General features: G+C 44.9%; 1 protein-coding gene and 1 long non-coding RNA gene across 2 annotated transcripts in view; one reads left to right on the top strand and one right to left on the bottom strand.

Annotated features, from left to right (window-relative positions):
• LOC144698290 (uncharacterized) overlaps positions 1 to 20,598 on the top strand; it is a 493,807-nt gene that overhangs the window by 267,203 nt on the left and 206,006 nt on the right. The window lies entirely within an intron of this gene.
• LOC144698284 (uncharacterized) lies at positions 1,678 to 5,009 on the bottom strand. The gene is made up of 3 exons (XM_078570255.1): positions 4,951 to 5,009; positions 4,497 to 4,587; positions 1,678 to 2,938 (listed from the first exon to the last, which is right to left on the bottom strand). Exon 3 carries the CDS (start codon positions 2,844 to 2,846, stop codon positions 2,193 to 2,195), a length of 654 nt encoding a protein of 217 aa, XP_078426381.1. The 5' UTR covers positions 2,847 to 2,938; positions 4,497 to 4,587; positions 4,951 to 5,009; the 3' UTR covers positions 1,678 to 2,192.

Below are 20,598 nucleotides of genomic sequence, written 5' to 3' on the forward strand. Positions count from 1 at the left end.
TTGGGGAATAGCCATTTGGAATTCTGTCAAATGGGTACCGTGTTAACTTGTTGGATTTGTTTAAATCTAAAATCTATTTTGGACTGTTGTCTTAAAATGGGTGTGTAATTGGGAGTCAGGTAAAATAGGAGTTTTAGGAATGATTATAGTGGTAAGTAATTGTAGTCTTATGTATGTGCTTGAAATATTTTTTCAATTAATATTTTAATGGTCTTGGTGGACTCATTACTTCTGAATTCAGTACACACATCTTGTCATAATAAATACAAATTGCAAAACCATTTTGGTAGCACAACCAAGTTTCCCTTGTGGATTTGGTCGACACTTTGTCTCTGCTGGAGTTGAGAGAGTAATAGTTGACTTAATTGAAACTTATGAGATCCTGAGGGGTCATGCGAGTGTGGATGTGGAAAGGATGTTTCCACTTGTGGGAGAATCTAGAACTACAGGCCACTGTTTAAAAATAAGGGGTCGCCAATTTAAGATAGAGATCAGGAGAAATGTTTTCTTACAGAGGGTTGTGAGTTATTGGCACTCTCTTCCTCTAAAGATGGTGTAAGCAGAATCTTTGAACATTTTCAAGGCAGAGATGGATAGATTCTTGATAAACAAGGGAGTGAAAGGTTATTGTGTGTAAGCAGGAGGTCACAGTCAGATCAGCCATGATCTTGTTGAAAGGTGGAGCAGGCTTGAGGGGCCGACTGGCCTACTGCTCCTCTTGATTCATAGGTTCATATAAATCCCTCCATGGCCTCATCCCTATCTCTGCAATCCCCTCCAGCCCTACAACCCTCTGAGCTATCAGAGCTGCTCTGATTCTGTCCTCTTGTACATTCCCTCTGATAATCGGTCCACCATTGGTGACCATGTCTTCAGTTACATCAGCCCCAAGCCCTGGAATTCCCTCCCTAAACCTCCATCTCTCTACCTCACTTTCCTCATTTAAAACTCTCGTAAAACCCTCAACTTTGGCCAAGCTTTTGGTCACCTGTCCTAATATCTCCTTATGTGTCTGGGTGTCATACTTTGTTTTATAATTTCCCTGTGAAGCTCACTGGGATGATTTATGATGTTAAGAGAAGTTGTTGTTGTTTCTGACTGTTACCCTGATCTCCTGTTTTACAACAACCCATTCATTTCACATCAAACTCTATCTCTGATTTATTGTCCCTCCTGCGGGTTATTCATCTGGGTTTGCAGCCTCTGTAAAAATGGTCCTGTTCTGTGCAAATGCAGGACCGGGAGCTTCTTGCTTGGAGTTTGAGGCCTACATTGGGTGTTTATGAAGCCTTCCCGCCCACTCACTGCCCCCAACGATGCCTCTGCTTCGCCATGTCCTCACCTCCTGGAGGTCGGACACACAACATTCTGCCCATCACCCCCATTGCGCATGCACCAGCTCACAAAGCCCGGGTCACTGACAGCAGCTCCGGACCAATAGGAAGAAGAGGCGGGACTGAAGGACCAAGTGGGAGCGGCTGGTTCTCCAACCAATCAGAGTGAATGAGGGGCGGAGATGGAGGTCTGACTGACAGCAGCTGGGACAATAGGAAGAGGCTGCACGACGAGTTCCTCACACTTGTTGTTGGAGGTGAGGATGGAGGAGACAGGGAGAGCCCTTCAAAGAGAGCAATGTTGTGTTGGAGATATTAAAAAGATTCAACATGCCATATGTTTAACATAATTCTGATTTATTTGATTTTTATATTATCCAGAACATTATCCCTTATGACTCGGCAGAGGTTACATAAAATCAGCAGAAATAGACCCAATGACCAAAATTCAGTCACAAAATCAAATCACTGTGGTTACTTGTGAACTCGCTGGTGTCTCAGCAGGATGGACGACCGAGTGAATCCCCTCCCACACTCAGTACAAGTGAATGGCCTCTCCCCAGTGTGAGTGTGTTGGTGTGCACTGAGTTGAGATGACCACTTGAACCCAGTCCCACAGTGAAAGCACCTGAACGGTCTCTCGTCAGCGTGAACACGTTGATGGGATATCAGTTCTCCAGAACTTTTCCAGCACTTCCCACAGTCTGAGCATTTAAAAGATCTCTCATCAGTGCGACCTCGCTGGTGTCTCAGCAGGTTGGATGATCGAGTGCATCCCTTCCCACACTTGAGACAGATGAACAGCCTCATCCCAGTGTGAACTCTCTGGTGTGTCAGCAGGTCAGATAACTGAGGGAATCACTTCCCACACTCGGAGTAGGTGAACAGTCTCTCCTCAGTGTGAACTTGCTGATGTCTCAGCAGGTCGGATGACCGAGCAAATCCTTTCCCACACTCGGAGCAGCTGAAAGGCCTCTCTCCAGTGTGAGCTCGCTGGTGCATAGTGAGTTGAGATGATCGCCTGAACTCAGCCCCACAGTGAGAGCACCTGAAAGGTCTCTCGTCAGTGTGAACACGCTGATGGTACATCACTTCAGCAGAACTTTTAAAACACTTCCCACATTCTGGACATTGAAAAGGTCTCTCATCATTGTGAACCCGCTGGTGTGCCATGACATGAGATAACTGAGTGAATCTCTTCCCACACTCTGAACAGATGAATGGTCGCTCTCCAGTGTGAACTCGCTGGTATGTCCGCAGGGTGGATGAGCGAGTGAATCCCTTCCCACACACAGAGCAGGTGAACGGCCTCTCCCCAGTGTGACTGCGCCGATGTATTTCCAGCTTTGATGGAAAATTAAATCCTTTCCCACAGTCCCCACATTTCCATGGCTTCTCCCTGCAGTGACTGGATTTATGCTCTGACAGGCCAGACAATCGGCTGAAGCTTCGTCCACACACAGAACACGTGTACGGTTTCTCCCCACTGTGAACGGTGCTTTTTCCTTCCATGTTCAGGTTACGATAAATTGGGCAACTCTGTCAGATTCTGAAGTGATGTTTGGTTTCAGTTTCCCGACTGCAAATCCTCCCCTTCTCATCCTCTGTGAAATTGATTTAAAACAGAAAAAAGGGAGTGAGAGAGAACCCACATAAACACAAAGGCAGGTTGTGAAACTGAGCTGAATGAATCTGGTCATTTGTGGGGCCTCTATGTAGGGAGTGGGACTGAGAGAGGTGGGAAGAGAAGGGGTGAAGCAAGGGATTTTATATATCTAAAACAAGACTAGGAATTTGTTGATGCTTCAACAGAATCCCTGAAATGCTTTAACCTCCACAAACTAGGACCAGGGTAGCAGGTGTATGTGAACACCAACACCTCCAAGTTCCTCTCCAAGTCACGCACCATCCATTGTCTTCAATCCCCACTACAAACTACACACATATATATCTACATATAAATATAAATGTAACACCAAAGTTGTGAACAGTCTGAAATAAAAACAGAAAATACTGGAAAGCCTCAGCTGGTCTAGCAGTGTGTGGAGAGAGAGCTCTTCCACAGATGGCGTCTTCTGCGCTCATTTCAGCCAAGGGAATGGTTAATTGTGGTTTCAGTGATGTACCATGTCCGATCAGCTAATGGAAAGAGCTTTTGTTTATCAAGCTTATCTAAACCTATCATAAACTCGTACACCTCGATCAAATCTCCCCTCAATCTCCTTTGATCCGGGGAGAACAACCACAGTTTCTCCAGTTATGTGAAGAAGAGTCATATGGACTCGAAACGTTAACTGTTTCCCTCTCCATAGATACCAGACCTGCTGATTTTCTGTTTTATTTCAGATTTCCAGCATCTGCAGTATTCTGCTTGTATTTTTGTGAACAGTCTGGTTCAGTCTCAGACAGTACATATAAATATCACCCTGTCCTCTGCACTGAGTTCCAGTCACTCACACATCACTCTGTACTTACTGACCTAGACAGGCTCCCAGTTAAACAGAAATCCAATTTAAAATTCTCACCCTTCTTTCCAAATCAGTCCATGACTTTGCTCTCCCCTATCTCCAGTCACACAGAGGCTTGGGTTGACAATAAGCAAGTAACATTCACACCATACAAGTTTTGGCTGTGTGCAAATAAACTAACCCTTTGAGTTCATCCTATTTCAACTTTGCTGTGGGGTTACAAATAGAAATTAGATCATATGAAAACTGAGGGTTGGAAAATACTTATAAAGGGAGAAGCAAATCAAAAACACCTTTCTGTTTGTGGACAGAAGATGAGAGAAATCAGTGTGGTTTAAATTAACACCCCTCCTGTCCATAACACATTGCAGTAATTTCACTCGATTTGACCCTGTCACAGTACATGTTTCTGAACTCTCATCTATTCCTTTATGACCTCAAGACTTGACTGGTTGGCCTCCCACATTCAATCCGTGATAAACTTGAGTTTATCCAAATCTCTGCTGCCTTTGTCCTCTGCACTGAGTACCATTCACTCACCCATCACCCTGTCCTCACTGACCGACACAGGCTCCCGGTTAAATAACAACTCAATTTAAAATTCTCACACTTCTTTCCAAACCCCTCCATGACTTTGATCTCCCCTATTACCAGTCACACAGATGTTTGAATATTTTACCACAGAGAAACATACGTTAGGTTCTGATGAATCGAGTGACTCTGTCAGGTTTTGATCTGATGTTTGGTTTCAGTTTCCCGCCTTCAAATCCTGTTCTTCTAATATCCTGTAAAAAAAATCATCGGAGTCAGTCCAAGAATAGAAATTGAGAAGAGACAAACACTTCTCTTGGTTTCAGTTTGCTGTGTGTAAATCCTCCCCTTCTAACCTCCGGAAAAGGAGTTTCCGAAATCCATCCCTGTCAGTCCAGGATAGAAATCCACAACATACTCTCCTCCTGCTACCTGGACAACGATGACCGCGCATGCGCCCTGCTGGATCGTTTCGGGCCTCCAAACTGTGGACGCGGCTCCATAGCTGCTACGGGCCCGTTCGGTGCTAACGTGAGCTCTATAGGCACTTAATCCGCTTTTGAGGCTTCCACTGGATGTTCTTGAACCCTCCCCACCCACTTGGCCACCTCCATTACCCTCCAAAACACGGCAAGTTCTCTCCGATTGCACAGTCGATATAACCACATCCCTACAGCTGCAGCACCCACACTGCGCATGCACCGTCGGACACTAAACTGCGCATGCGCCATGCTTTATCCCCGGTGCGCCTGCGCAAGCGGCGCATTGAGTGAGAACAGGGCACATTCTATCTCGCCGCGAATTCTGGGTAACATCACCGCCATTGAACGGAAATATTATTCAATCGAAAATTGGAGTAATAGGGCCAAGATAGAAAATTATTAAATCAATTGATGCAGCAAACAAAGCGTGCTAACGCGGGCCTCATAACTTCTTATTCAGGTTTTGAGGCCTCCGCTGGGTGTTTATGAATCCTCCGCACCCACTCCGCCGCCTCCTTTACCCTCCTACAACCGGCCGTTTTTCCCCGGCCACAGAATCGAGATGTCTGCCTCCCCGCAACCGCAGCACTCGCACTGCGCATGTGCTAGTCTAAAAGCGAAATGCGCACGCTCGAGTCACAAATGCCACTGCGCCTGCGCAAGAGGCTCCTGCATTGAGAATAAGACACATTCTGCCTCGCTACGAATGCCGAGCAAGAGCACCGTTCAATCGAAAACTATGTTATATGATCCGATTATGATTGGCGGCATAGGACCAATATATAAAATTATTAAATAAATTGATGCAGCAACCAAAGTGCACGAACCCTCGAGCAGTTCTGTACTGAGTGTAATTAACAGCAGAACAAACCCTTACAGTTCGATGTGAACTCACTGGAATCTCAGAAACTGGGGTGAACAAGTGATTTTTTTCCCCCATATGAAAAATCTAATCTGTGTCTTGCCAGAATGCACCATTTGTGGATAAAATGCTTTGAACTTTTAAGGCTGGAGTGTTAACAGATGGAGAAACCGAGTAAATCCCTCCTCACATGTGAAATAGCCGAATGATTCTCTCTTAATTTTGACTGTCTCAGTAAATGGGACGACCGAGTGAATTTCTGCCCACCTTCAGCTGGTGAACTGTCTTTTCGCAATGGGATTTTACCCATGGGTTTCCAGCTCAGACATGGATCTCTAGCCATTCTGGTAAGGGATACCAGATTCTCAACACTTTACACTGATAGAAAATCAAAATACTGCAGATGCTATAAATCTGAAATTAAAACAGAACATTCAGAAATTCTCATCACTTCTGCTAATGAACGTGGAAACAGAATCATAGTTCATATTTCAGGTCTGTGACCTTTCGTCAGAACTGTATAACTGGATTCAAGTTCAATGACCTGAAACATTCACTCTGTTTTCACTTCCATAGATATTGCTAAGTGTTCCCAATATTTTCTGTTTTAAGTTCGGATTTCCAGCAGCTGCAGTATGCTGGTCACTGTGAATCAGTTTTCTCTCACTTAACGTTACCTGGTTAAATAGGTAAAAGATCGAGGTTTTAAATAATGAGACAGCAGTTACTGTCACTCTGTTCGACATGAAATGAAACAAAATGGCAATTGCTCATCTTTAAAAAAATCTTTCATGGGATGTTGGTGTCGCTGTCAAGGGCAGCATTTGTTCTCCATCCCTAATTAACCTTGAACGGGATGACTTGCGCAGCTATTTCAGAGGGCAGCTAAGAGTCAATCGCATTGCTGTGGGTCTGGAGTCACATGATTGGGTAAGGACGCCACATTTCTGTCCTGAAAGGATATTAGTGAACCAGGTGGGTTCTCAGGACAATCGAAGAAAGCTTCAATTCACCATTATTGAGAGTAGCTTTCAATTCCAGATTTATTAATTCAATTCCCAATTCACCAAGGTGCATTCAACAGCATCTTCCAAACCCGTGACCTCTACCACCTCGAAGGACAAGGGAAGAGGATGATAGGAACACAATCACCGGCAAATTCCCCTCCAAGACTGACTTGGAATTGTATCGCCGTTCCTCCACTGTCACTGGGTCAAAATCCTGGCAGCCCCTCCTCAACAACACTGTGGGTATACCTGCACCACATAGACTTCAGTCACTCAAGAAGAGGCTCACCAACACCTTCTCAAGGGAAAATTAATGACGGGCAAGATATATATTGGCCGAGCCAGCGATGCCCGCATCCCATGGAAGAATGAAAAATCAAAATCTCAATTTGTGGTGGAATCTGAAGCCCTATGCCTGGGCCTCTGGATTAATTCTCACTGATATTACTACTGTACCACCTCCATCCCGAAACAATTCAGGGGTAAACCTTCCACGTGAGACCTAAGTGAGGTGGGGGGGGGGGGGGGTGGGGAGAGAGAGAGGGAAGGGTAAAACTCCAAGAAGTATGACTAATGGGAAACAAAGCAGCAGGTTAGCATGTGGGGGGGTGGATTCAACTTCATGGAAAATTATGAAAAAACTGAAAAGAAAGGAGAGCCCAGGAGAGGCTATTAAAGTCTCCAGAACACAAAATAGGACTGAGTGTTTCGAAAGGGCTAGGAATCTAACTTCAAGCACATCAGATAAAGGGACGACAATGAGAAAGGGGACGGGAAATACAGGACTGAAGGTGTTGTATCTGAATGCACGCAGTATACAAAATAAGGTATATGAGCTTTTGGCGCAGATTGAAATTGGCAGGTATGATGTGGTGGGCATTATGGAGACATGGCTGCAAGGGGATCAGGACTGGGAGCTAAATATCCAAGGATGTACATCCTATCGAAAAGACAGGCAGGTTGGCAGAGGGGGTGGGGTTGCTTTGTTAGAAAGAAATGAAATTAAATCGATAGCAAGAAATGACGTAGGGTCAGATGATGTCGAATCTGTGTGGGTAGAGTTGAGGAACCCAAAGGTAAAAAAACCATAATGGGAGTTATGTACAGGCCTCCGAACAGTAGTCAGGATGTGGGGCACAAGATACACCAGGAGATAGAAAAGGTGTGTAAGAAAGGCAAGGTTCCAGTGATCATTGGGGATTTCAATATGCAGGTAGACTGGGAAAATCAGGTTGGTAGTGGATCCCAAGAAAAGGAATTTGTGGAATGTCTACGAGATGGCTTTTTCGAACAGCTTGTGGTGGAGCCCACTAGGGAACAGGCAATTCTAGATTTAGTGATGTGTAATGAGGCAGATTTGATAAGGGAGCTTAAGGTGAAAGAACCCTTAGGAGGAAGTGACCATAATATGATAGAATTTACCCTGCAATTTGAGAGGAAAAAGCTGGAATCAGATGTAACGGTATTACAGTTGAATAAAGGCAACTACAGAGGCATGAGGGAGGAGCTGGCCAGAATTTACTGGGAGATGAGCCTAGCAGGAAAGACAGTGGAACAGCAATGGCAGGAGTTTCTGAGAGTAATTTGGGAGACACAGCAAAAATTCATCCACAGGAAGAAGAAGCATACTAAAGGGAGGACGAGGCAACCATGGCTGACAAGGGAAGTCAGGGACAGCATAAAAGCTAAAGAGAAAGCATACAACGCGGCGAAGAGCAGTGGGAAACCAGGGGATTGGGAAGCCTACAAAGACCAACAGTAGACAACTAAAAAAGAAATAAGGAGCGAGAAGATTAAATATGAGGGGAAACTAGCCAGTAATATAAAAGAAGATTGCAAGAGTTTTTTTTAGATATATAAAGGGTAAGAGAGAGGAAAAAGTGGACATTGGGCCGCTAGAAAATGACACTGGACAAGTAGTAGTGGGGAACAAAGAAATGGCGGAGGAACTGAATAGGTACTTTGCATCAGTCTTCACAATGGAAGACACGAGTGACATGCCCAAAGTTCAAGAAAGTCGGGGGGGCAGAGTTGAGTATGGTGGCCATTACCAAGGAGAAGGTGCTAGGAAAACTGAAAGGTCTGAACGTGGATAAATCACCTGGACCAGATGGATTACACCCCAGAGTTCTGAAGGAGATGGCTGAAGAGATAGTGAAGGCGTTAGTGGTGATCATTCAGGAATCACTCGAGTCAGGGAGGGTCCCAGAGGACTGGAAAATCGCTAATGTAAACCCCCTGTTTAAGAAGGGAGTGAGGCAAAAGACGTGAAATTACAGGCCGATTAGCCTGACCTCGGTCGTTGGTAAGATTTTAGAGTCCATTATTAAGGATGAGATTTCAGAATACTTGGAAGTGCATGGCAAAATAGGGCAAAGTCAGCATGGTTTCATCAAGGGGAGGTCATGCCTAACAAATCTGTTAGAATTCTTTGAGGAGGTAACGAGTAGGTTAGACAAAAGAGAGCCAATGGATGTTACCTACTTGGACTTCCAGAAGGTCTTTGACAAGGTGCTGCACAGGAGGCTGCTCAGTAAGATAAGAGCCCATGGTGTTAGAGGCAAGGTACTAGCATGGATGGAAGATTGGCTGTCTGACAGGAGGCAGAGAGTGGGGATAAGAGGGTCCTTCTCAGGATGGCGGGCGGTGACTAGTGGAGTTCCGCAGGGGTCAGTGTTAGGACCACAACTTTTCACTTTATACATTAATGATCTAGATGAAGGAACTGAGGGCATCCTGACTAAGTTTGCAGATGATACAAAAATAAGTGGAGGGACAGGGAATATTGAAGAGGCGGGGAGGCTGCAGAAGGCTTTGGACAGGTTCAGAGATTGGGCAAAGAAGTGGCAGATGGAATACAATGTGGGGAAGTGTGAGGTCATGCACTTTGGTAGGAAGAATAGAGGCATAGACTATTTTCTAAATGGGGAGAGAATTCAGAAATCTGGAGTGCAAAGGGACTTGGGAGTCCTAGTCCAGGATTCTCTTCAGGTTAACTTGCAGGTTGAGTCAGTAGTTAGGAAGGCAAATGCAATGTTGGCATTTATTTCGAGAGGACTAGAATAGAAGAGCAGCAATGTGCTGCTGAGGCTTTATAAGGCTCTGGTCAGACCACGTTTAGAATATTGTGAGCAATTTTGGGCCCCGTATCTCAGGAAGGGTGTGCTGGCCCTGGAGAGGGTCCAGAGGAGGTTCACGAGAATGATCCCAGGAACGAAAGGCTTAACATTTGAGGACTCTGGGTCTATACTCGATGGAGTTTAGAAGGATGAGGGGGGATCTGATTGAAACTTACAGAATACTGAAAGGCCTGGATAGTGTGGACGTGGGAAGATGTTTCCATTAGTAGGTGAGACTAAGACCCGAGGGCACAGCCTCAGAGTAAAGGGAAGACCTTTTTGAACAAAGATGAGGAGAAACTTGTTTAGCCAGAGAGTGCTGAATCTATGGAATTATTTGCCACAGAAGGCTGTCGAGGCCAGGTCATTGAGTGTATTTAAGACTGAGATAGATAGGTTCTTGGTTGGTAAGGGGATCAAAGGTTACAGGGAGAAGGCGGGAGAATGGGATTGAGAAACTTATCAGCCATGATTGAATGGCGGAGCAGACACGATGGGCCGAATGGCCTAATTTCTGCTCCGATGTCTTATGGTCTTATAACTGGGTAATATCACGTTTCAAGCAAACACAACGACCACAGCACAACAAAAACAAAAAAAATACTGGAAAAACACAGCAGGTCTGACAACACCTGTGGAGAGAAAGACAGAGTTATCATTTCGAGTCCGTGTGACTCTTCCTCAGAGCTGAGTTTCGAGTCATACGGACTCGAAACGTTAACTGTCTTTCTCTCCACAGATGCTGCCAGACCTGCTGAGTTTTTCCAGCATTTTTTGTTTTTGTTTCAGATTTCCAGCATCCACAGTATTTTGTCTTTAACATAATGACCACTGCACTCGGGAAATCAGTGTCACACATTCTGTATAGAGGGGAAATGGCCACACATGTGTCACTCTCATTCTCAACCAGAAAATGCTGGAAATACTCAGCAGGTCAGGCTGAGTCTGTGCAGGGAGAAACAGTTAACGTTTCAGGCTGCTGAACTTTCATCAGAATTGGAAACAACTTAGATGTTACAGATTTTCAGAAAGTTCACAGACAGGGAAGCGGAAAAGGGGGGAGAACAGAAGAGAAGGTTTCTGATCAAATGGAAGACAGGAGAGAATAAATAACAAAAGGGATGAGGATGTAAGGGAAAAGCGATGGTGATGGAATTAGTAAAGAAACTAAAGGTGGGAGAGTCATTCTGTGTCTGTCATTTATTTCTGCTCTGATTGGAAATGTGTTGTTCCTCTGCTGACCCATTTCACTTCTGTCCCACACTGAAAACTCTCAATCCTTGAGATTGATGGGATTGAACCATGGAGTTTCAAGAAAGATTGGCATGGATTTTGGAGGTGACCAGGACTTCGGAGAGAAAAGGGTGGAGAGAAATGGGGAGATAGTTTGCAAGGGCATTTGGGTCAAGGATTGGTTTTATTGAGGAGGGAGTGATGATGGCAGATTTGAAGGAGAGGGAAAGTGCTTCAAAGGAACTAAGTTGTGTTCGAGATATTAAAAAGACTCAACGCACTGTGTTTAATACAAAACTGATGTATTTGATTTTTATACAGAATATTAACCAGAGTGACAGGGCTGGGATTTATTAACATCAGCAGAAACAGACCCCAATGAACATGTCCTGGATGTAACTAACAGCAAAATCCAATCACTGCAGTTACTTATGAAAACACTGGTGTTTCACCCGGTTAGCTGACCGAATGTTGGAAGGGATTCACTCAGAGCAGGTGAACAGTCTCTCCCCAGTGTGAACTCGCTGGTGCGTCGCAGGTGGGATGACTCAGTGAATCCTTTCCCACACTTGGAGCATCTGAACGACCACTCCCCAGTGTGAACTCGCTGGTGTACAGTGAGTTGAGATGATCGCCTGAACCCAGTCCCACAGTGAAAGCACCTGAACGGTCCCTCATCAGTGTGGGACACCAGTTACCCAGAACTTTTAAAGCACTTCTCGCAGTCTGGGCATTTAAAAGGCCACTCGTCAATATGAATTTGTTGATGTGTCTGTTGGTGGGATGACTGAGTAAATCTCTTCCCACACTCAGAGCAGCTGAACAACTTCTCCCCATGAGAATTCGCTGGTGTCTCAGCAGGGTGGATAACTGAATGAATCCCTTCCCACACTCTGTACAGGTGAATGGCCTCTCCCCAGTTTGAGTGTGCTGGTGTATGGTGAGTTCAGATAAACGCCTGAACTCAGTCCCACAGTGAGAGCACCTGAACGGTCTCTCGTCAGTGTGAACACGCTGGTGCGCCAGCAGGTTGGATCAATCAGTAAATCCAGTCTCACACTCGGAGCAGGAGAACAGCTTTTCCCCAGTGTGAACCCGCTGGTGTATCACCAGGCTGGATGACTGAGTGAATCCTTTCCCACAAAAGGAGCAAGTGAATGGTCTCTCACCAGTGTGAACTCATTGGTCTGTGAGCAGATTGGATGAATTAATGAATCCCTACCCACACTCTGGGCAGGTGAACAGCCTCTCCCCAGTGTGACTGTCCTGATGAGTTTCCAGCTGAACTGTATAAGTGAATCCCTTCCTGCAATCTGCACATTTCCACAGCTTCTCCCCATTGTGGCTGTATTTATGTTTTGACAGGCCAGATGATTCACTAAAGCCTCCTCTACACACAGAACATGTGTACGGTTTCTCCCCACTGTGAACGGTGCTTTGTCCTTCCATGTTCAAAATCCGATGATATTCGGGTTACGACAAATTGGGTGAGTCCATCAGATCCTGATGTGATGTTTTGTTTCACTTCTCCAAATTAAAATCCTCCCCTTCTAATACCCTGTAAAATTGATTTAAAACAGAAAAAAGGGAGTGAGAGAGAACCCACAAAAACACAAAGGCAGGTTGTGAAATTGAGCTGAATGAATCTGGGAATTTGTGGGGCCGGCACGAGGAAAAAGTGACCATGAAAATGCTGGATTGTCATAAAAACCCAACTGGTTCACTAATGTCCTTCAGGGAAGGGAACGTGCCACCCGGTCTGGGCCTACACAACACTCTGGACTCCATCGGAGCAAATAAGAGAGCGGGGTGGGAGAGGCACTGGATAAAGCAGAGGGATAAACTCTAAATCTCCATCCCTGGAAGGACCAGGGTAACAGGTGTATGTGAACACCATCACCTCCAAGTTCCCCTCCAAGTTACACACCGTCCTGACTTGTCTGACATTCAGTACTGGATGAACAGAAATTTCCTCTATTTAAATATTGGGAAGACTGAAGCCATTGTCTTCAGTCCCCGCTACAAACTCCACTCCATAGCCACTTGCTCCATCCCTCTACCTTGCTGGGAGTTGGAGTGGACGGACCCGTGGGAGATACTTGGGAGCTGAGAAGTGCCGATAAATATATTACGGGGATTCGAGTGAGGCCTACCTTGCTGGGAGTCAGAGCTTAGCGGACCTGCAGGAGACAGTGGGGAGCTGAGCAACACCTACAAATACAGACCAGGAATTTGAGTGAGGAACGCCTATAAATACAGACGGGGTATTTGAGTGAGGAACGTCTATAAATACAGGGTGAGGATTTGAGAGAGGAATGTGTATAAATACAGAGTGAGGATTTCAGTGAGGAACGCCTATAAATACAGACAGGGTATTTGAGTGAGGAACGCCTATAAATACAGATGGGGTATTTGAGTGAGGAACGTCTGTAAATACAGATGGGGGATTTGAGTGAGGAGTGTCTATAAATACAGACGGGGTATTTGAGTGAGGAACGTCTATAAATACAGCTGGGGGATTTGAGTGAGGAACGCCTATAAATACAGATTGGGGATTTGAGTGAGGAACGTCTATAAATACAGACCGGGGATTTGAGTGAGGAACGTCTATAAACACAGACGGGGGATTTGAGTGAGGAATGGGCTGTTTCACTGTTGCAGCTGCTGTGAGGCAGCAGGAGAGGGGGGAAAGAGGCAACTGTGATGTCACAGGAAGCTGGTACGTTGATTGGTCGGTAAGTGTTCAGTCGAAGGGACAGTGTGTGAGAAACCAACTTAGGACAGGCGAGTTCAGGTAGATCTATAAATAAAAATAACTTTACAATAATAAACCAAAATTTGAAAACTTTAAAATTCAAATAAAACAACAAAGATTTTAAACAAGCAGTAAAATAGAGTTATTTAAATAAACATCTAATACACATCCCTTGTAGTTAAGAAGCATATAATCTTTAGTAGTCAGTGGTACTAGCATTCAGTAAACACAGTAAATTGTAGCATACATAGGAAGAAAGTAATTAAAGTAAATTAACTAAATAACATAAGTTAGAATGGTAGGACAGGGGTTATGTTGCAGCTGTGAGATGTGGGAGCTTTTGGATGCCAAGGCGATCCATGACAAACATGTCTGCAGGAAGTGTAAGCAGCTTGAGGAATTCCGGATCAGGATTATTGATCTGGAAACCGAAATGCAGACACTTTGCAACATAAGGGATGGGGAGAAATACCTGGATACTTTGTTCCAGAGGAGGGTCATCTGTTTGATCAGCAGTGAGGGACAGGAGGATGTGACTGTCAGTGAGGCAGGTAATGGGACTGAGCAGGCAGGAGTGGAGGAGTCTCAGACTTTGCAAGTGTCAAACAGGTTTGAGGTGCTCACAACCTGTGTGGATGAAAGTGAAATGTGCAAGGTGGATGAGCTGGCTGGCCATGACACTGTGGTACAGGAAGCCATTCACGCAGGGGGAGCAAAAAGGAATGTAGTGGTAGTAAGGGGTAGGATAGTGAGGGCATTGACACTGTTTTATGCAGCAAAAAGTGAGAGTCCAGACGGCTGTGTTGCCTGCCCAGTGCCAGGGTTCCGGACATTTGCTCAGGGCTGGAGAGGGACTTGCAATGGGAGGGGGAGAATCCAGTTGTCGTGGTCCATGTATGTACCAATGACAAAGGTAGAACTAGGAAAGAGGTTCTGTAAAGTGAGTATGAGGAGCTAGGTACCAAATTATGTAGCAGAAACTCAAAGGTAATAATCTCTGGATTATTACCTGAGCCACGTGCAAATTGGCATCGGGCAAATAAGATTAGCGAGACCAATGCGTGGCTCAAAGATTGGTGTTGGAGAAGTGGGTTCCGGTTTGTGGGGCACTGGTATCAGTGCTGGGGACAGTGGGGGCTGTACCGTTGGGACGGTTTACACCTGATCCGTGCTGGGATGAGTGTCCTCGCAAATCAAATCACAGGGAAGTAGTGAGGGCTTTAAACTAAACAAGAGCGGTGAGGGATCAAGCTTGGGTAGAGGTAGCAATTCAAGGTGTAGAGTCAAGACAGGAGAGCAAAATAGTAATATGAGAAACGTGGTCAGAGAATGGCAGGAAAGGACTGAGAGAAAAACCTAAGAACAAATCAACAATCAAGACTAAATGTTACAACGGTAACAAAAGGATAAGACTCAAAGCTCTCTATCTGAATGCACATAGCATTCAAAACAAAGTAAATGAACTGATGACCCACACAGAAGTAAATAAATATGATCTGATAGTAATTATGGAGACGTGCCTGCAGGACAACTAAGATTGGGTCCTTAATATTGAGGGGTACATGACATTCAAGGAGAATAGGAAGCTAGGTAAAGGTGGAGGGGTAGCATTGTTAATCAAAGAGGGCACTGGTGCAATAGTTAGAGATGACCTTGGATCAGGAGATCAGGATGTAGAATCAGTTTGGGTGGAGATGAGGAATAGTAGGGGAGAAATAGTCATTAGTGGGAGTGGTAGACGGGCACCTAACAGCAGCCATAGTGTAGGACAAAGTATTCAAGAGAAAATATTGTGTGCTTGTGATAAAGGGACAGCAATAATCATGGGTGATTTTAATCTACACATTAACTGGAAAAATCAGATTGGCAGTAATAGCCTGGATGAGGAGTTCTTAGAATGCTTTTGAGATAGTTTCTTAGACCAGCATGTTCAGGAGCCAATCAGAGAGCAGGTTATATTTGACTTGGTATTGTGTAATGTAACAGGATTAATTAATGACCTCAGAGTAAGGGCACTACTAGGTAGCAGTGAGCACAATATGGTTGAATTTTACATCCAGTTTGAAAGGGAGAAGAGTGGGTCAAAGACTAGTACCATAAACTTAAATAAGGGCAACTATGTGGGGATGAAAGTTGAGCTAGCTGAAGTGAACTGGGAAACTAGCCGAGAGGATAGATGAATAGAGAAGCTGTGGCAGACATTTAAGGGGATATTTCAAAGTATTCAGAATGAGTACATCCCAACCATGAAGAAAAATTATAAGGGGAGGACCACCATCTGTGGTTAACTAAAGAAGTTAAAGAAAGCATCAGCTTAAGGAAAAAGCAGACAACTCCGCAAAGATGAGCAGCAGGACAGATGATTGGACAGAATATAAAGAACAGTCGAAAATGGCTAAAAGGTTAATCAGGAGAAAGAAATTAGAGTGTGAGAGGAAGTTTGCTAGAAATGTAAAAATGGATAGCAAGTGTTTCTACAGGTGCTTAAAAAGGAAAAGAGTGAGCAAAGTGAGTGTTGGTCCTCTAGAGGGTGACAGTGGGGAGTTAATAGTAGATAAGGAAATGGTGGAAGAAATGAACAATATTTTGCTTCTGTGTTCAATACAGAGGATACAGAAAACATTCCAGTAAAAGCTGCAAATCAGAAGGTTACAGGAGAAAGGAACTTGGTGAAATTGAAATCACTGGGGAAATGGTACTGAGCAAATTGAAGGAGCTGCCGATGTCAAGTCTCCGGGACCCAATGAACTACATCGTTGGGTCTTAAAAGAGGCGGCTAATGCGGTAGTCGGTGCGCTGGTGTTAATTTTCCAAAATTCGCTCGATTCGGGAAAGGTTCCATCAGATTGGAAAGCAGCAAATATAACCCCTCTATTCAAGAAGGGAGGGAGGCAGAAAACAGGAAACTATAGGCCAATTAGCTTGACGTCTGTCGTGGGGAAGTTATCAGAATCAATCATTAAGGAGGTTATAGCTGGGCACTTAGAAGAGCTCAAGGCAATCGGGAAGAGTCAGCATGGTTTTGTGAAAGGAAAATCCTGTTTAACCAACTGATTGGAGTTTTTTTGAAGGAGTAACATGCGCAATGGATAAAGGGGAGCCTGTAGACGTACTGGACTTGGATTTCCAGAAGGCATTTGAGAAGGTGCCACATCAAAGATTATTACGGAAAATAAAAGCGCATGGTGTAGGGGGTAACTTATTAGCCTGGATAGGAGATTGGCTGGCTGGCAGAAAGCAGAGAGTATGTGTAAATGGGTCTTTTTCTGATTGGCAGGATGTGATGAATGGAGTCCCACAGGGGTCTGTGCTGGGGCCTCAACTTTTTATGATTTACATCAATGACTTAGATGAGGGGAGTGAAGACGTGGTCGCTAAATTGGCAGATGGCACAAAGATAGTTAGGAAAGTATGTTGTGAAGAGGACATGAGGAGGTTGCAGATGGATGTAGATAGGTTGAATGAGTGGCCAAAGATCTGGCAAATGGAGTGAAACATGGGAAAAATGTGAAGTTGGTCACTTTGGCAGGAAGAACAAAAAAGCAGAGTATTGCTTAAATGGAGAAGGGCTGCATAATTCTGAGGTGCAGAGGGACCTAGGTGTTCTAGTAAATGAGTCATAAAAAGTTTGTATGCATGTACAGCAAGTAATTAATAAGGCTAATGGAATGCTATCCTTTGTTACGAGAGGGGTTGAACATAAAAGTAAGGATGTTATGCTTCAGTTATACAGGACTGCACCTTGAATACTGTGTGTGGTTTTGGTCTCCTGATTTAAGGAAGGATATAAATGCATTGGAGGCGGTTCAAAGGATGTTCACTAGATTGATACCTGGAATGAGTTGGCTGTCTTATGAGGAAAGGTTGGACAGACTGGGCTTGTTTCCACTGGAGTTTAGAAGAGTGAGGGGTGATTTGATTGAAGTATACAAGATCCTGAACGGCCTTGACAAGGTGGATGTGTAAAGGATGTTTCCTCTTCTGGGTGAGTCCAGAACCAGGGGGCACCATTTCAAAATTAGGGGGTCGCCCTTTTAGGACAGAGATGAGGATAATTTTTTTCTCTCAGAGGGATGTGCGAATGGAAACTCTCTGCCTCAGAAGGCGGTGGAGGCGCGATCATTGAATATTTTTAAGACACAGGTAGATAGATTCTTGTTAGGCAAGGGAATCAAAGGTTATCGAGGTTAGATGGGAATGTGGAAATTCAAACACAAGAAGATCAGCCATGATCTTATTGAATGGCACAGCAAACTTTAGAGGCCAAATGGTCCGCTCCCATTCCTATTCCATATGTTCTTATGGTGTCTCTCTTCAGTGTGAATTCGCTGGTGTATTCGCAAGTGGGATGACTGAGTGAAACCCTTCCCACACACGGAGCAGGTGAATGGTCTTTCCCCAGTGTGAAATCACTGGTGCCTCAGCAGGTCGGATGGCTGAGTGAATCCCTTCCCACACACGGGGCAGGTGAATGGTCTCTCTCCAGTGTGAATTTGCTGGTGTATTCGCAAGTGGGATGACTGAGTGAAACCCTTCCCACACTCGGAGCAGGTGAACGGCCTCTCTCCAGTGTGTAGCTGCTGGTGTCTCAGCAGGCTGGATAACTGAGTGAATCTCTTCCCACATTCAGAGCAGGTGAATGGCCTCTCCCCACTGTGAACCCGCTGGTGTCTCAGCAGGTCAAATGACTGAGTGAATCCCTTCCCACGCTCAGAGCAGGTGAACGGCCTTTCCCCACTGTGAATTTGCTGGTGTGTTCGCACGTTGGTTGAGGAAGTGAATCCCTTCCCACACTCAGAGCAGGTGAATGGCTTCTTCCCACTGTGAACTCGCTGGTGTCTCAGCAGCTCAGATGACTGAGTGAATCCCTTCCCACATTCAGAGCAAGTGAATGGTCTCTCCTCAGTGTGAATTCGCTGGTGTGTTCGCAGGTTGGCTGACAGAGTGAATCCCTTCCCTCACTCGGAGCAGGTGAACGGCCTCTCCCCAGTGTGACTGCGTCGATGGATTTCCAGCTGGGATGGGTAATTGAATCCTTTCCCACAGTCCTTTCATTTCCACGGTTTCTCCATGGTTCAAGTGTCCCTGTGTCTCTCCAGGTTTGATGATCAGGTGAATCCTTGTCCACACATACAACACGTGTACAATTTCCCCCCGCTGTGAATGGTGTGATGTTATTTCAGGCTGTGTAACTGGTTAAAGCTCTTTCCACAGTCAGTTCACTGGAACACTCTCATTCGGATGTGTGTGTGTCTCGGTGCTTTTCCAGTCACACTGATGTTTGAAATCTTTTCCCACAGAAAGAACAAACATTTCTCCTTCCACATTCAAAGACGATAATATTCAGATCCTGATGAATCGAGTGACTGTCAGATCTTGATGTGGTGTTTGGTTTGAGTTCCCTCTCTGTAAATCCTCCCCTTCCGATACCTGTAAAAGGAGTTTACAAAAGTGATCACTGTAAGAACAGGATAGAAATTCAGAGCAGACAATTCTCATTTCTATGGAACATTATTTCCTATCGTCTTCTCCCAAAGCTGCAAATCCCTTTCCCACACACTCTCCCTCCTCCCTGTGCTGTAGCCAAGCAGAGTTTTGGATAATTCTTCCTGTATCTTTTTAACAAATTTGTCCAACTGAAGATAACAATATGTTTCATCATTCACTTCAGTCATTACTCGTGACAAAACATTAATCTGAAACCCGCTGACCGACCAGACAGAATAGCAGATGTTAACCTTGTGTCCAAAACTCAAGTGTGGAGATTTAATGAGTGATTGTGAAGGTGGTTTCTCCAAACCTCCCAGGATTTCCTTCCTTCCTTCTCTCCCTCTCTAACTAAGTTAAACCTGGGATCAGTTTCATGGCCCATTCTGGTTGCTGCTTCTCTTCCTGATGACTAATTAACTCCAATTAAACACTGAGAATTCTGAAGGCACTTTTCAGTCCCTCCTCCAATCTCCATTTCCCAGATACCAACTCCATCCCTCGCCCTGGGAACAGTCTGAGATTAAACCAGTCTGTTCATAACCTCGGTGTTACATTTGATCTCAAGATCAGGTTCTGACCTCATATCTGTGCCGTCATTAAGATCGCCTCTGCAACATCACCCGCCCTCACCCCGTCTCAGTGCATCTGCTGCTGAAACCCTAATCACTGCTGTTGTTACCTCCAGTCTTGAACGACTATCCCAACACACTCCTGGCTGGTCTCCCACATTCTGCTCTCCGTAAACCTGAAGCCATCCAAAGGTCTGCAATCCACGTCTTCACTCGTAGCAAGTCCTGTTCCTCTGTCACCCATTTGCTTCCTGACCTGTCTTGGATCCCGGTCAAGCAACAGCTTGATTTTAAAATTCTCATCCTTGTTTTCAAATCCCTCCATGGCCTCGCCCCTCCCTATCTCTGTAATCTCCTCCAGCCCCACAACCCTCTGAGATATCTGCACTGTTCCAATTCTGATAGCTTGTACATACTCCATTTTAATCGCTCCAGCATTAATGACCTTGCCTTAAGTTCCCTCATTCCCAAATTCTGAAATTCTCTTCCTACACATCTCCCTCTGTCTACCACATTTTCCCCCTTTAAGACACTTGAGTATTGATAAAAAAAGAGACATTCTGTTGAAACCTTTTCTCTTGCACTCATCAGGACAGATGCAAGAACATCAAATTTCAAAGATTATCAGGGCTCATAATGTGGCTCACTTATGCTTGCTAGAAGCTACATTTTTTCATACACAGGGAACTGTCCACTGCAGACCGAAGGTGCATGTCCAGGGATGGGGCCGTTTGTTGAATTAAACAAA

Source organism: Cetorhinus maximus, chromosome 23 (assembly GCF_964194155.1).
Source record: "Cetorhinus maximus chromosome 23, sCetMax3.hap1.1, whole genome shotgun sequence".
Lineage (NCBI taxonomy): Eukaryota > Metazoa > Chordata > Chondrichthyes > Lamniformes > Cetorhinidae > Cetorhinus > Cetorhinus maximus.